Raw genomic sequence first — 14,531 nt, forward strand, 5'->3', positions numbered from 1 at the left:
TTTCTTGCCGTAAATGTTGTTTGTGTTTTCCTGACAAAAAGAGGATCATCTTAAGTGCAAAGCCATATGTGATGATTAAAAGAGGAATTATGAGGAATGCTGAGATTATCAGTGTAGTAACGTCCTTTATCTTTTGCATACTTCTCATTTTTGTCTAAGTTGTACAAAACGGTTTGCCTACAAGTCAGCAAGCACAACATGACAGAAAAAACCCAATAGGCCTCATTCATAAAATTTCTGTAAATCATTCATAAATCCATTTTTATGTGTAATGTATATTAAAACATAAAAATAGTTTTACGAACAATTTACACAGAAATTAATTACATGCGTTAGTTATTAGTATTTACTGTAATGTTTGTTTGTATGCAAGATTTCAGATGTTCGGCTGAAAAAAATGATTTAATTTTAGACTTAAAGAAGAGTAATGTGTCTGATTTCCACGTATATGCTAAGAGGTCACAGATATTGAGTTTTGGATACAAGTGTGTTAAAACGTGGTCATTATGATTCTCCTGTGTGTTTAGGTGATGAAGTGGTTCTGGGCAGTGGTGTCATCCTTCACACAGGAAGAGTTGGCACGCTTGTTGCAGTTCACCACTGGCTCCTCGCAGCTCCCACCCGGTGGTTTCAACACGCTCTGCCCCTCCTTCCAGATCATAGCAGCTCCCACACACAGCACGCTGCCAACCGCACACACCTGGTGAGACACACACACGGCTATCAAACATTCCTTCTCTTCAAAGAAGGACCACAATCCAATTCCTATAATTAAATGTCAAATTACCGAAACAGCCTTAAAAATCAGAACTTTACAGGTTTCCATGAATAAAATATAGTCATAATTATTTATTTTGTGCACCTGTAGCCATTAAATTAAATGAGATAAAATGTGTAATTTGTTAATAAGTAACTTTAGATCTTTTAGATAGTCATTAATAAATCGTATTGTTGTTGCGGTTGCAAAGTTTTACCACCGCAGTGTTTAATGGCCAACCACTGCCGATGAACGGTTTTGCACAGTGACTGGAGGGTGGGGGAGGAGGTGCATGCAAATTCCGTGTGTATAGTGGATCAAACTTTAAAAAGTGTGTCATTGAACATGGAATAAAAATGAAACATTTATACCATAATACAAAACTATTTTTTTGATTTGTTATTGCACCAATAGCCTGTCAATAACACTGGGAACATGTAAACATCATTGGCTAAAAATATTCCAAAATGTAAAAATCTGTTTAAATAGCTGAACTCGAATATTCATCAAGTCTAAATATCAGTAAACAGCCAAACTGTAATTAAATGGTTCAGTCCTACCTTGGCTGAAAGCTTTTCAATTGTCAGATGTTTTAAAAAAAATTTGACAGGAAAAACCCCAACATTGTCCGTTTTTAGAAAGGACCTCACTGGGGTTATAATGTATTTTAGCTGCACTGAATGCATGTTCAGTGATAGAAATTACTGACAGATGTTTTTTATTTATTGCGATAACAAAGATGAGATGGAAAATATTAGGCATCATGAGGATAATTCTACTGAAAACATATTGATGATGAAAATATGAAATAAAATAACACTGCAAGATATTACCAATGCACTAACAATGTTTAATTTAGAAGAAGAAAACCCTTGTTGAATAAAACCTTGTCAAATGATCCGATTGAGCTGCAGCAGCTGAGCTGAACATTGATAAACTACATTTACATTACTTTTATCCAAAGTGCTTACAGTGCACTTATTCCGAGGACAGTCCTTCCGGAACAACCTAGAGTTAAATGCCTTGCTCAAGGTGCAATGGTGATCGAACCTGTAATCTTCTGCTTACCAGTGCTTTTGCCCACTACGCCACCACCACAACATATAGCTGAAGTGCTTAGTGGGTTAATCACCTTTTTTCAAACACATCCTATATGATATTTATCAGCTAAATCAGTAACATAAATATAATATTACCACTTACATCTGAACAAAAAATAAATTTAATGCACAACTGAGCTTGTATTATGTTGTAGGAATCTGCACAGACAATGAAACAAGTTGAAAAAGTTGCGCTATATGCATAACTCATAAACATAAAAGGCTGGCACGGTAGCAATGTGCTAGTTCAAAATCCTGTAGTCTAAATAACTGAAAATGAATGCTGTCTCTAGCATTAAGATTCAACAACACAGTAACTAAGTATCCAATCCTTCACTACAAGGGCGTAGATTTGCCTTGAACATTGAGAGGGTTGTAGCGTGAAGCAATGACATGTTTCCATTGATCATGGAATAAATTATGAGTGCCGCTGTTAAATTTCAGTGGTTCAGTTAAAGTTGGCATGAAATGAAAATTCGTCCATGCATATGTTTTTATTTAATTTTTTTTTTTTAACCTCGTCATCTTTAATCAAAATGTCATAACTCGATCTTCCAGTAAAACGACAGACTTCTCTCTGGTGTCGTATGCAGGACTTCTCCAATCATTTAGTCCTCTTAAACCCGGCCCCTTTCTTATAAATACCACAACCTTGCATAGAGTTGAACGAAACATCAATCACATGTTGGTGAAGATGTCAAGATGTATTTTCATCTGTTTTCCTTCAAAACTATCATTCCTTAACCCAAAGATCCTTGGTTACGGATCTGCTTGCTTGAATTTACATTTCAAATTAGGAGGAATAACAGCGAATACGCGGATTTGTTTGAGACATTTCACGCCTGAAGCCGAGGTGATCACTGATGAATACAATGTTTCGGATGCCTCTGGATTTTTTTTTTGTTTCTTTTTTTAGTAAGATTTTTATTGATTCCATCCACAAAAACCAATAAACACAACATAAAATACGGAATCAGTTATATAAATCAAGATTATGGGAGAGAGATTTAAACTTTGCATTGGAGGAGGGTGTGTGGGCTAGGATTCGAAAAAAGTTAAAGTCTACATCTAGAGATTCAAGGGTGCATCTGATGCAATTTAAGATTAAATTGGACACCCTCTAGATTGTATAGAATTGATCTTAAAGATACACCCACCTGCTGGCGATACCAATCAGAAGACGGGCACACAACCCATGTTTTTTGGGGATGTGATAAGATACAGGAATTTTGGTTGAAGATTCAAAGATTTATTTGTGATGTGTAGGACACACAATTTTCAAAATGTGTTTCTTGAAGAAACCCTATATCACATTTCTTTAGAAAAAAATAACCTTCCTTCGTTTTATGGGGTGCCCCAACCCATTCACATTCCATGTGGAGATAGATAACCCAATCACATTAACATTTGACATTTTGATATAATAGACAAAATAAATTGTGTCAAAAACAAGATTATACAGACCACATTCCAACATTAGTCAATTCGTCAATGCAAAAGTTTCTTGATGGAGTGTTATTCCACAAAACAAACTCCAGCCGCTAGGTGGAACCCACACAAACAGAAACAAAAATGGCGCCCAGCTTCCTCAGACAGTCGAGTGTATGTTCAGCGAGTCAATACACTCACATGAGAAACACCAAATGGCTTACTTCAATGTATTTATGAAGGACAATACTTTCTTGGGACATGTAAATACTTTGCGGCCATCCTTCGTATCTATTCTCAGTTTGGCTGGAAACATCAGTGCAAAAGCAATCTTCCTCAAGTTACTTACACTCCTTGAATCAATCGTGTTTCTCTCTTGTTGAATTCACAAAGTACGGGAACAAGAAAATATTGTGGTTCTTCCAAGAAAGCTTTCCTTTGCTCCTTGCCTCGTGCAAGGATGATCTCAGAAATTCGGCAAGAATTGATCAGTGCCATTCTCCCTCAGCAGATCTGCGAGCCAGGACTCTGTGAGCTCACTCGATTTCCAACTTATGGCCTGTTATGTCGAGCAAACTCGGGAAGAGCTCATCTAGGAATTTCACCATGTCTGCCTTCTTCATGCTCAGGATTTCTAACAATCCATATGTTATTTATTTTCGAGATCTTCCAGTTTTTCCAAAATGTTTTCCAGGTCTATTTTGGTGTCGAGTGGATTAGTGGATAATTCCCTTTCTGATGAGTCCAGATAATCAATCTATTTCTCAACATCTGCCACTCTTGTAACCAATTCAGAGTATTTTTTTCCATCGCTGTAATCGATCGACATCCAAATCGAGTCACTAGTCTGCAGGCCCTTCAGAGGTTTCAGCTTGAGCAAGTAAGTCTTTTAATGTCTCCAGAGCCCGAAGATTTTGACTTCTTTGACATGTTTACCTCAAAGAACAAATATGTAACTGGGTGTAACGAATCTCATCGGATTATAACATGAAAATAATTAAAAAACTTGCAAAGTGCACAGAGCTCGTCGCTCACACATCTGCTCCTCGCATGGCATCACGTGACCTCTGCCTCTGGAGTTTATTGATATTTTTGAAAGCACAGCATGAGTAAGTCTTTTTTTCCTTCATCTTTATTGTGATTCAAAATGTTAAAATATGGTTATATTTTACTCATTTGTCTTCCATTTCATGCCAACTTTAATATTCTTGACGCAATGTAACTCTTGCTAGCCCCAATCAACTGTGTGCTTTCTACGCTGTGAAGGAGACCTCACACAACACATACACACACAAATACATGCACATACTCCGTGACGTCACTGCATAACACACAGGTGTCAAACTCACTTTATTTCATGTGGCCCTCAAGCTAATTTCTGAAATTTAGGATGGCTGGGGATTGTAAAGTCTCACTGACCAATCAGTGATTGCTTTCCCCGTGAATATTAATGAGCTCTCCCATGTCATCTTAACCTTATGTTTTGGAGTGCATTTTGCTAGCTTCAAAAGCTGAATAAAATGACGTTACCCGCACCATTTATCAACATGGTTTAATGGATAGAGCAGAGCGAGAGCAGAGCAGGTGCTTTAACTCACGGACTGCACAGATCGTTATCAACAGCGCTAGACGCTACATGGATCAATTATCAACACAGCAGAATGGAAAGAGGTGTGTGAACAAAGGGCAGATGAGTGTCCTTGTGGACCAATTACACTGAAACAAACAGCCCCCACATTCTAAATGGCACTGACAAAGAATACACATTAGAAGGCTTTTCAATCCTCACATCACAATGCTTACAAAATTTTACCATGAATTTAATGTAGCACCACTTACTGTATTAACTATGGTATTTGTGTCAGAAGATGTTTATAAAAATATGTAGAACTCCTTTTAAACTCTTAATCTCCTGTTTGTTTGTTTTTATTCCAAAACTGCTAATTCTTTATATAGAGCCCATAGTTACTAACCATGGTAGTGAGGAACCATGTGTGGTTTTACCTACGGTTACCATGGTCTTAACACAAATGCCACTGTTAAAACTATGGATACTATGGAAGAATTATGGTACATTTTCTTAATTATTACGGACCAAGCTATCAGTTTTCCACCTGTATAAAATCTTTTTTTCTTGTAATGCTCTCTGATTGTGGGAAAGTGGTTTTGTTTGCCTTTCAAGAGAAGAGATTAGTATAGATTAATCAGTAAAAGCCTGATGAAAGGAATCTGTAAAGGTAACTCAACTTAGTCGCACTGTGAGAATATTTCATTTTAGCCCTATAAAAATTAGGTGTTAATTATTTTTTTTTTAAATGTTACTGTAAATTCATAATTAACATCTGCATCCCAACCTCATCTCAGTGCACAACATATGCAATATTATTGGAAATAATGCTACATGCTGTTTTGCAAAATTATCACATGATTCACATTTTCTGCTACTCAGTGATGGGAAGTAGCTTCACTAAAAATAGCGAAGCTATTAGCTTAACTAAATTTCTTAGTAGTGAGGTAATAGCTTCTCTAGTTTTTAAATCAAGTAGCTTTTCATTATCGATGCTATATTTGTGATTGGGTAGTGGCGTAGCTTTAACAAAAGCTAGCTACTCCACTACATCATGCCTTGTGCCTGTTGTTTACTCTCTCCAGTTTTGAATCAGAACTAAAAATGTCCTATTCACAAATGAATCGCTCATTTGAGTCGGTTCTTTTCAATGAATTGGTCACACGTGATAGCAAAGTGTTCTGAATCCGTTTGCAATTCAATCTGAATGGCTCCGAATCATATGGTGCACACACTCACTTTCCAACACGCTTATGGAATATTTTACAATGCGGACAATTAAGACAATGCTGATTGCAGTGGATCTATTATCAATGGAAAACAAACCTGCAAATGCATCCTATCATTTGCCAGTGATTAAGGTCTTTATGAAGTACCATGGTATGTACCATTACCTGGGAGCACCATGTTAATACAATAGTATATGAATATGGTAATCATATATCAAAAAAGCATGGTAGTACCATGGTATTCTTTGAAGTACTTTGAAGCCCCATCTAACAACAGACTGGTACATAAATATGTCAAAGTACCATGGTATTACCATCTGATATTATCAGATATCACATTGTTATTGCCCAGAATTGCTGGTTGGTAGCTTAGCTAGCTAAATGTTTTGAGTAGCTTGCCCAACACTTCTGTTGCTGAGGTTGATGTACGGATAGGTTTAGGATTAGGTGTTAAGGTTAACAGTGTAACTATAGATGTAGGCAAGGCATGTCATTTTATATACAGTGCTGTGGGAAGTGCTTTGCCCCAATCCTGATTTCTTCTGTTTTTGTGTATTTTTCATACTAAATTGATTTAGATCTTCAAATGTGATATAACATAAAACTAAGGCAACCTGAGCAAACACAAAAAATTTAAGAAAAAAGTTATCCAACACCTACTGTATATCACCCATGTGAAAAATGAACTGCCCTCTTATACTTAATACCTGGTTGTCCCACCTTTAGCAGAACAAACTGCAACCAAATGCTTCCGATAACTGGAGATCAGTCTTTCACATTGCTGAGGTGGAACTTTGTCCTACTCTTCTTTGCAGAACTGCTTTAGTTCAGCCACATTGGAGGGTTATCGAGCATGCCCGTTTAAGGTCCTGCCACAGCCTCTCTATTGGGTTCAAGTCAGGACTTTGACTAGGCCACTACAAAACTTTAATTTTGCTTCTTTTGAGACATTCAGAGGTGGACTTACTCCTATGCTTTGGATCATTGTCTTGCTGCATAATCCAGTTGTGTTTGAGCTTCAACTCAAGGACTGATGACCAGATGTTCTCCTTTAGGATTTTCTGGTAGAGAGCAGAGTTCATGTTTCCCTCAAGCAAAGCCTCAATGCCCTGAAGCATCAAAGCATCCCCACACCATCACACTACCACCACCATGCTTGACCACATGTATGATGTTCTTTTTGTATAATTCTGTGTTTGATTTACACCAGATGTAATGGGACCCCTGTCTTCAAACAGTTCCACTTTTGACTCATCAGTCCACAGAACATTCTCCCAAAAGGTGTGAGGATGATCAATGTGTGTTTTGGCAAAATTCAGACGAGCCTTAATGTTCTTCTGGGTAAGCAGTGGTTTTCGCCTCGCCACTCTTCCATGGATGGCAATTTTCGCCAATGTCTTTCTGATAGTGGAGTTATGAACAGTGATATTTATTGATGCGAGAGAGGCCTGCAGTTCCTTGGATGATGTCCTTGGCTTTTTTGTGACTTCCTGGATGAGTCATTGCTGTGCTGTTGGAGGAATTTTGGAAGGTCGGACACTTCTGGAAAGGTTCACTACTGTGCCAAATTTTCTCCTTTTGGAGATAATGGCACTCACTGTGGTTCTTTGGAGTCCCAGAGCCTTTGAAATAGCTTTGTAACCCTTCCCAGAACCCTTCCTTTTTTCTCGTCATTTCTGGAATTTCTTTCGACCTTGGCATAGTTTGCTACTGGGTGAGACCATTTAGCCAACTTCATGCTGCTGAAAATGTTCTATTTAGGTGTTGATTTGATTTGATTGAACACGGCTGGCAGTAATCAGGCCTGTGTGTGTCTAGTCCAGCTGAACCCCATTATGTTTGCAGTTTCATAGATTTGGGGATTTGGTAACAAAGGGCAAATACTTTTTCACACAGGCCCAGTTGGTATTGGATAATGTTATATATTGAAGCAAAAAAGTTATCATTTAAAACTGTATTTTGTGTTTACTCAAATTGCCTTTGCTTTATGTTATATTTTGTTTACATTTTTGAAACAATTAAGTATGAGATATACACAAAAACAAAAGACATCAGGGTGGTGCAGATACTTTTCCACAGCACTGTAGGTACAATAAATGTACAATGTAAGTACAATGCAACAACACATATGTACATAATAAGTACATTGTATCAAATAATTAAGTACATAGTAGTTAAAGACACCTAATATAAAGTGGGTCAAAAAGTAATATTTATGTATTATAATCTTATGATTAAAACAGGTGATCCCTCCCAAATCTCATGTCACTTGTTGAGCCAATGTTGTTGGACATTTTGGACATTTTTCTGAAAATATATATTTTTTTAATATAATAAAGTTTTTCTTTTCCATTTAAATTTTAATTATACATTTCTTGCAACATGAGTCACAACAGTTGTATAAGTAGACGTAAGACAGTTAAAAAAAAAGAAGATATCCATGTATTTTCGACTTGTGTGCTTAACTTCACCTCCATCTCCTGTCCTGCTCAGTTTTAACCAGCTGTGCCTCCCAACATACGACTCCTACGAGGAGCTCCACAAGTTGTTGAAGCTGGCCATCAGTGAAGGGAGCGAGGGCTTTGGGATGCTCTGAACATCTGACCAGCTCAGACCCCCTTTCCCCCCTTATGGACATGTCACCCCAGTGTACCATGTAACAGGAGGACTCGGATCACAAGATGCCTCTGGGAGGATTCAGGAGTTATGTACATATGTATTTAAAAAGATTGTACAACAAAAACATGAAAAAGAAGTTCATTTGAATTTTATTTAGTTGCCTCAGTGCAGGCATAAATAAATGGCCTAATTAAGTGTCAAGATGCTTGGTTTGCATTTGGCATGAACTAAACTGGATTTTTTTATGGTACATTGTAGTCTAGAGATATCGGGAATGACTGCATACTCACTGCACTTTGGCCTTAACTGATCAGGGAAGGTTGTGTATATAACTGATATTTCAGTGTGTGTTTTGTTTAAACAGTGTATACATATTTTCCCTGTAATTGTTCATTTGTTCTTATTTATGAAGAAGGGACCTTAGACATGTTATCACTTACAATGTTCTCCTCTTCTAATATCCTTCTGTTTTTGTTTTTGTTTTTTTGTGAGTTTCATTTAATGCAGATTACATAAATCATAAAATACTTTTATAACATCGTTGCTCTCCTCATTGAGCCCCTTACTATACATTTGGACAATAATCATTTGGACAAGACCATACAAACATAAAGTAATGTGTGCATTTAAAGTAGCTAGTGCTAAAATATTATAATTCAAGGACTCATCGAGAACCCTACCTGTTGCAAAAATATATGGTACTTAAACTTCTATTTACTGTTATTCTGACATCTTTGGGCAACATCTATGCACCATACCAACAGGCCCAAATAACCTGATAACACTGGGTTTTGCTTGTTTCTTACATAATTGATTGCTGTGTTAAAATAATCATGATTCTGTTAATGCCCATGTTTAGCCTAAAGCAAAAGTACAGTACTAGAAAATGAAAGAGGAATGAAATCACAGGAAAAGGTATATACTTAGCATGATGGCTAACCATTGGTGAACATTACTGACCTGTTTTCAATAGAGCCTTTAGCAATACTGTAAGAGGTCACGTATAAATCTGTAGGGTCATTTTGTGACCACTACAAACCATTTGCAGGGACAAAAAACATGACTACCCTGATGTTACACTGTGCTTTTGCCTGTCTGACTCTCTCACTTTTGTTTTAAATGTATATAATGTAATATAATGTGGAGGGGTTTGAATTGAAATCATTTTAAATTTTTCTTTTTCCATGAAGTTTGCCTTTTGGGTTTCAAAATGAATATTTGTTTGCAGATTGCTACAGTTTACCTGGTATTTATGCAACAAAATAAAAAGCAGGAAAGCTACTTTACTTGTGTCGTCATACATTCTTTTATCTTCATGTAACAATTTTGAGGTGATATTAAAAAACATGTTATGGATAAACATCACCAAAAACTGATGAAAAAAAATGTGTTTTCATTTTGTACATCAGGGATATTACAATATTAACGATAAAGTTAAATGTTATTTAGTCTTTGGTACACATATTTGTTTTGGGGTTTTTTTGTCGATGGAGTACTTGAGTCTTACTAATGTTGATGCCGATTAGTCCCAAAATCTTTTCAAACTTGATGTTCTGTAAAAGAAACACTTTTTAGGATCATATTAGAATTTAGATTGTAGATATTAATGTAAACTCATTTTTTGTTTGTATTTTAGCACTGTTTTAAAACCTTAAACCAGAAAGTATTTTGATAATACTTTAATTTTATTATCACACTTATTTGCAATTCACAAAACATCAAATCAAAACACACTCAGTAAAACACAAGGCAAAAGCTAAAATTCACAAAGTAGTAAAAGCAAGTCTATACAAATGAGTTTTGAAATGAGACTTAAAAACACACACAGATTCAGCAGATCTAATATCCCAGGGTAGGCTGTCCCATAATCGTGCGGCCTTCACTACAAAAGCTCTATCAAACTAAACAAACTAAAAAGGGTCTAACTGTTTTGTAAGGTCTTTAAAGTTCTGCTAAATAATCTGGCACCATACCATGTGATGCTTTATATATAATTCATAAAATCTTAAAATCAACCCTAAAATGAATTGGTAACCAATGGAAAGAAGCTAAAACTAGAGTAAAATGATTAAAAGACCTAGTTTGTTTCAAAACTCTGCACTGATTGTAGCCATGCTTTAGTGCGTAGATTTAAAGATGAAAAAAGTGCATTACAACAATCAAGGAAAGATTAAATAAAAGCACGTATAAGCATCTCTGTACCCCTAAAACTCAAAACCTGTCTCACCTTGGAAATGTTACTTAACTGATAAAAACAAGACTGAACTAACTTCCTAACATGATATTCAAAATGTACATTTGTATTGAAATAGACTTTCTCACTGACTGCTGAATATTTGGGACCACCTGATAATGTGCTGACTCAATCGGACGTTCTTTTTTAAAACCATGGCCGATTATAGCAACCTTTGTTTTATCAGTATTTAACTGCAGAAAATGACATGCCATTAATTAGTTCTTCAAGCGTAAAGAACATTTCAATTAGTTAGATCATTGAGATTCAACAAATTACTGCTGGTCATCTGCATAGCAATAAAAATGTTTGAATCACAGAACCAAGCGGTTACATATGTAGAGAAAACAAAATTGATGCTAACAGGGATCCTTGCAGAACACCACAAATCATTGTTGAAGAGAAGGACATCTCATCTTCAACAGACACTACAAATTTCCAATTCGACAAATAGGAAACAAACCAATCTAAACTCACCCAAGATATTCCCACCCATCTCTTCAATGTATCAGTTAAAACTTGATAAACTGCATCAAACACTGCAGGTAAAAAAATAGGGATAGGGACCAATGACTCCCTACTATAGGGGTGGGTGGTTGTAGGTGTAGACTATCTGCCAAGACTACATCTGTATGTCAATGGATGTATATAATATGAGTCGGGACACATTTGTTTGCATTTTGCTTTGTGGTTTACTGGACAAGAGCGCAACCATGGAGCAAGTACAGTGCACATCTGTGTGCATGAACATTGCAACTGCTGCAGGAAATTGTATCTTAACATTGTTAATGTAATTAGATTACATTATTTGTTTTTGAGATGTATTATTTCTTTCACTAGAAGTCCTTCCACGTGAAATCATATCTTGGTCTGCTGCATTGTCTTAAAAAAAAAAAAAAGATGTACTAAAAGCCTTGGATGACGGCCCATTTGGGCTGTACAATTAATCGAAATAAAATCGAAACCGCAATATGACCTTGTGCGATTATTAAATTGCAAAGGGCTGTGATTTAATTAAATAAATACTTAAATAGTCTGCTCCCTTCAAAGTGTATTTGCGCTGGTCTGTCCAGTCTATATTAATTCAGAGCATTGTTACGGTGTTTTCAGAGCGGTTCTGTGCTCCACAACTCCCTCTCATGCTTAGAGTAACAGAAGTGCTCTGAGTTCTGTTCCGTTTGCTTAGATGCGCTAAACTGGCGCGTCCTGCGTGAAGCGGTTTTCATTATTATCTGCGGTAGCAGCAAATCATTCTCCGCAAGGCATAGGTATCATAATAATAACGCAGATTACTAGACAGGGTATAATTCAAACATCTTTATTAAATGATTACTGAGCAAACAACATTAACAGTAACACCTGTAGAGTACAGAAACATCTCCTGTCATTTGTTGACCTCACGAAAGAGCGCGTCGCCCTTATTACACTCCCCGCTGAAACAAGTGAAAGCGGAACTAATATTACCAACATCCAACAAAATGAAAAGGAACGAACATACACATAATAAATCTATATCAAATATTTAGTTACTATAATATAGTGCATTGCTAAATTAAATATAATAAATAAACAATTAAATGGTGACAAACTAATAAAAATGTTCACTTTAAATTTAATTAGGCCTACACCAATGGTTATCAGTTCAACTTAAGTTTGACATTAAGCCTCGTTCTTTAGGACTATCTTATACAGTAAAGAATAGTTTGTATACTAGATTTTAAGGCCTAGAATAAATAGTAACATTTATATTTAAAAATATTTTTTTGTGTGTGTCCTGAAATATTGACTGGCAGCAAAAACTAGGCAACGACTATGTTAAATAAATATCCCTGTTGCTAAAACCAGTGACATTTAGCAGAAAGCTTACATATAACCAGTTTTGACAGAGCTGCTGATAAAAAGTTAAATGATCAGCATCGATTGATGAGATGAAAAGAACATTGGAGATATCAGATGTTAAAATCCTGATTGGAGCATCCCTAATATTCAAGTTGACTATGTTTCAAAAACTAATGATGATGATTAGTGGGCTGAGACCCTATCACAAAATGGACAAAAACAGGTATACGGTAGATGGTAACATTTGGATATGAAGAAGACATTGTTTCACTGTTTATGTATTTATTTGTTTGTGGGTGAACTGAAAAAAGGTCTCAGTTTGGTTCTTTTTAAGAGGGTTCAAGTGTGAAAACCCATGTAGCCTTTTTGCAGTTGAACATGTGGAAAACATTACCACCATAATCGCAGTTCAAATCGCAATCATAATATTTTTCAAAATAATTGACATTTTGTCCAAATCGTGCAGCCCTACCGCCCATCAATAGAGCGCAACAGTATTGTTCCGGAGGTAAAAGTCCCATTCAATTTTCTATAGGCAAATTTATTTTCAACGATAACACATAGCCATAAAACTCAGACCTGCCGTAAACTCCGAGGTAGTTCATCGATGTTCAACCTTTGTTGAAGCCATCATTATGTGTAATGTCAACTTTATAGTTTAAAAATCATGTTTAATAGTGGAATTTCTTGTGAACAACTGCACTACCCATGGTCCAGCAGATAAATATCTATTAATCAGAGATCCCTGTCCAACAAAGAGGACCAAACAAGTCCAGCAACCACTTCCATGACGTGCTGTGAATGAAGCAATCGAGTTGGTGTCCCTACACCCTCAAACTACATGTATCAGTAGACATAAAATATATTGTTTCTATATAATGCACAACTAAATTCAATAGTTGTATATATTTGCATTACTTTTATTTGATTCCTTCATTCACAACGCTTCATCGGGTTTTGTGCCCTTGTGAAACATGGTAAGTACACAGTCTTGTGCCTTTGTCTTTTTGTCCCATTTTCAAATACTTTTTTGCTTCAAATCAAAATTTGTAATGTTGTGATTTACCTTGGAGCTGGTTGTTTGGTTCGGTTCATGGCTTAGAACTCTGTTATGAAGAAGTTTTTGAAAAGCCTATGGAAAAAATTAATGGGAAAAATACTACCGGAACCCAGCCGGATGAAAAATGAATGGTTTGCGCTCTATACTGATTATAGCTGTGGCAGCTATTGTGTGTGTTGTAACAATCAAGAGCATGAAGAACAAACCACTGAGAAATGGAAAGTTGGAAGAATTTATTCACCACACAAGACTATATTCAATTTCAAAGCAGGAGAAAGCAGAGAGATAAACAGACAAGAGACAAGTAACTAAAAGACAGAAAAAGACAGCAGCTACTGACTACAGAGGCATAATATTTTTTTACAAATTCCACTTAAGGGCTCTAGTCTTTCAAGATTCAAATATGAACTACAACACACCTTGAAAAAACTGTAGACATTACAGTTAAGGAACTAGAAAGGCAATTTGAAATGAGAGAAAACACACAGCAAAAAAGTACACAGGGGAAAGAGATAATTCGATGCTTTATCATGATTCATGGCCAGACGATGTTAACACTTTTGGATAAAATGAGATCGACACACTGTTAAAATGGTATCAAGACATCTTGCTGAAGGATGAGTGTGTTCTAAGAAATTATATTTAGCGGCTCAGTGTGAACATGGCTTTTCAGCCCAAAACAGAATAAAATCCAAATGT

General features: G+C 36.2%; 1 protein-coding gene across 3 annotated transcripts in view; it reads left to right on the plus strand.

Annotated features, from left to right (window-relative positions):
- Nucleotides 1-9,972, plus strand: part of arel1 (apoptosis resistant E3 ubiquitin protein ligase 1) — a 57,898-nt gene extending 47,926 nt beyond the window's left edge. For all 3 annotated transcript variants that reach the window (XM_052145897.1, XM_052145896.1, XM_052145898.1), the window contains exons 21-22: nt 528-703; nt 8,575-9,972. In XM_052145897.1, the coding sequence (XP_052001857.1) occupies nt 528-703; nt 8,575-8,677 (279 nt within the window). In that variant the 3' untranslated portion in view covers nt 8,678-9,972. The remainder of the gene's footprint in view (nt 1-527; nt 704-8,574) is intronic.
- Nucleotides 9,973-14,531: the final 4,559 nt, after the last annotated feature.

Source organism: Xyrauchen texanus, chromosome 16 (genome assembly GCF_025860055.1).
Source record: "Xyrauchen texanus isolate HMW12.3.18 chromosome 16, RBS_HiC_50CHRs, whole genome shotgun sequence".
NCBI classification, from domain to species: Eukaryota; Metazoa; Chordata; class Actinopteri; order Cypriniformes; family Catostomidae; genus Xyrauchen; species Xyrauchen texanus.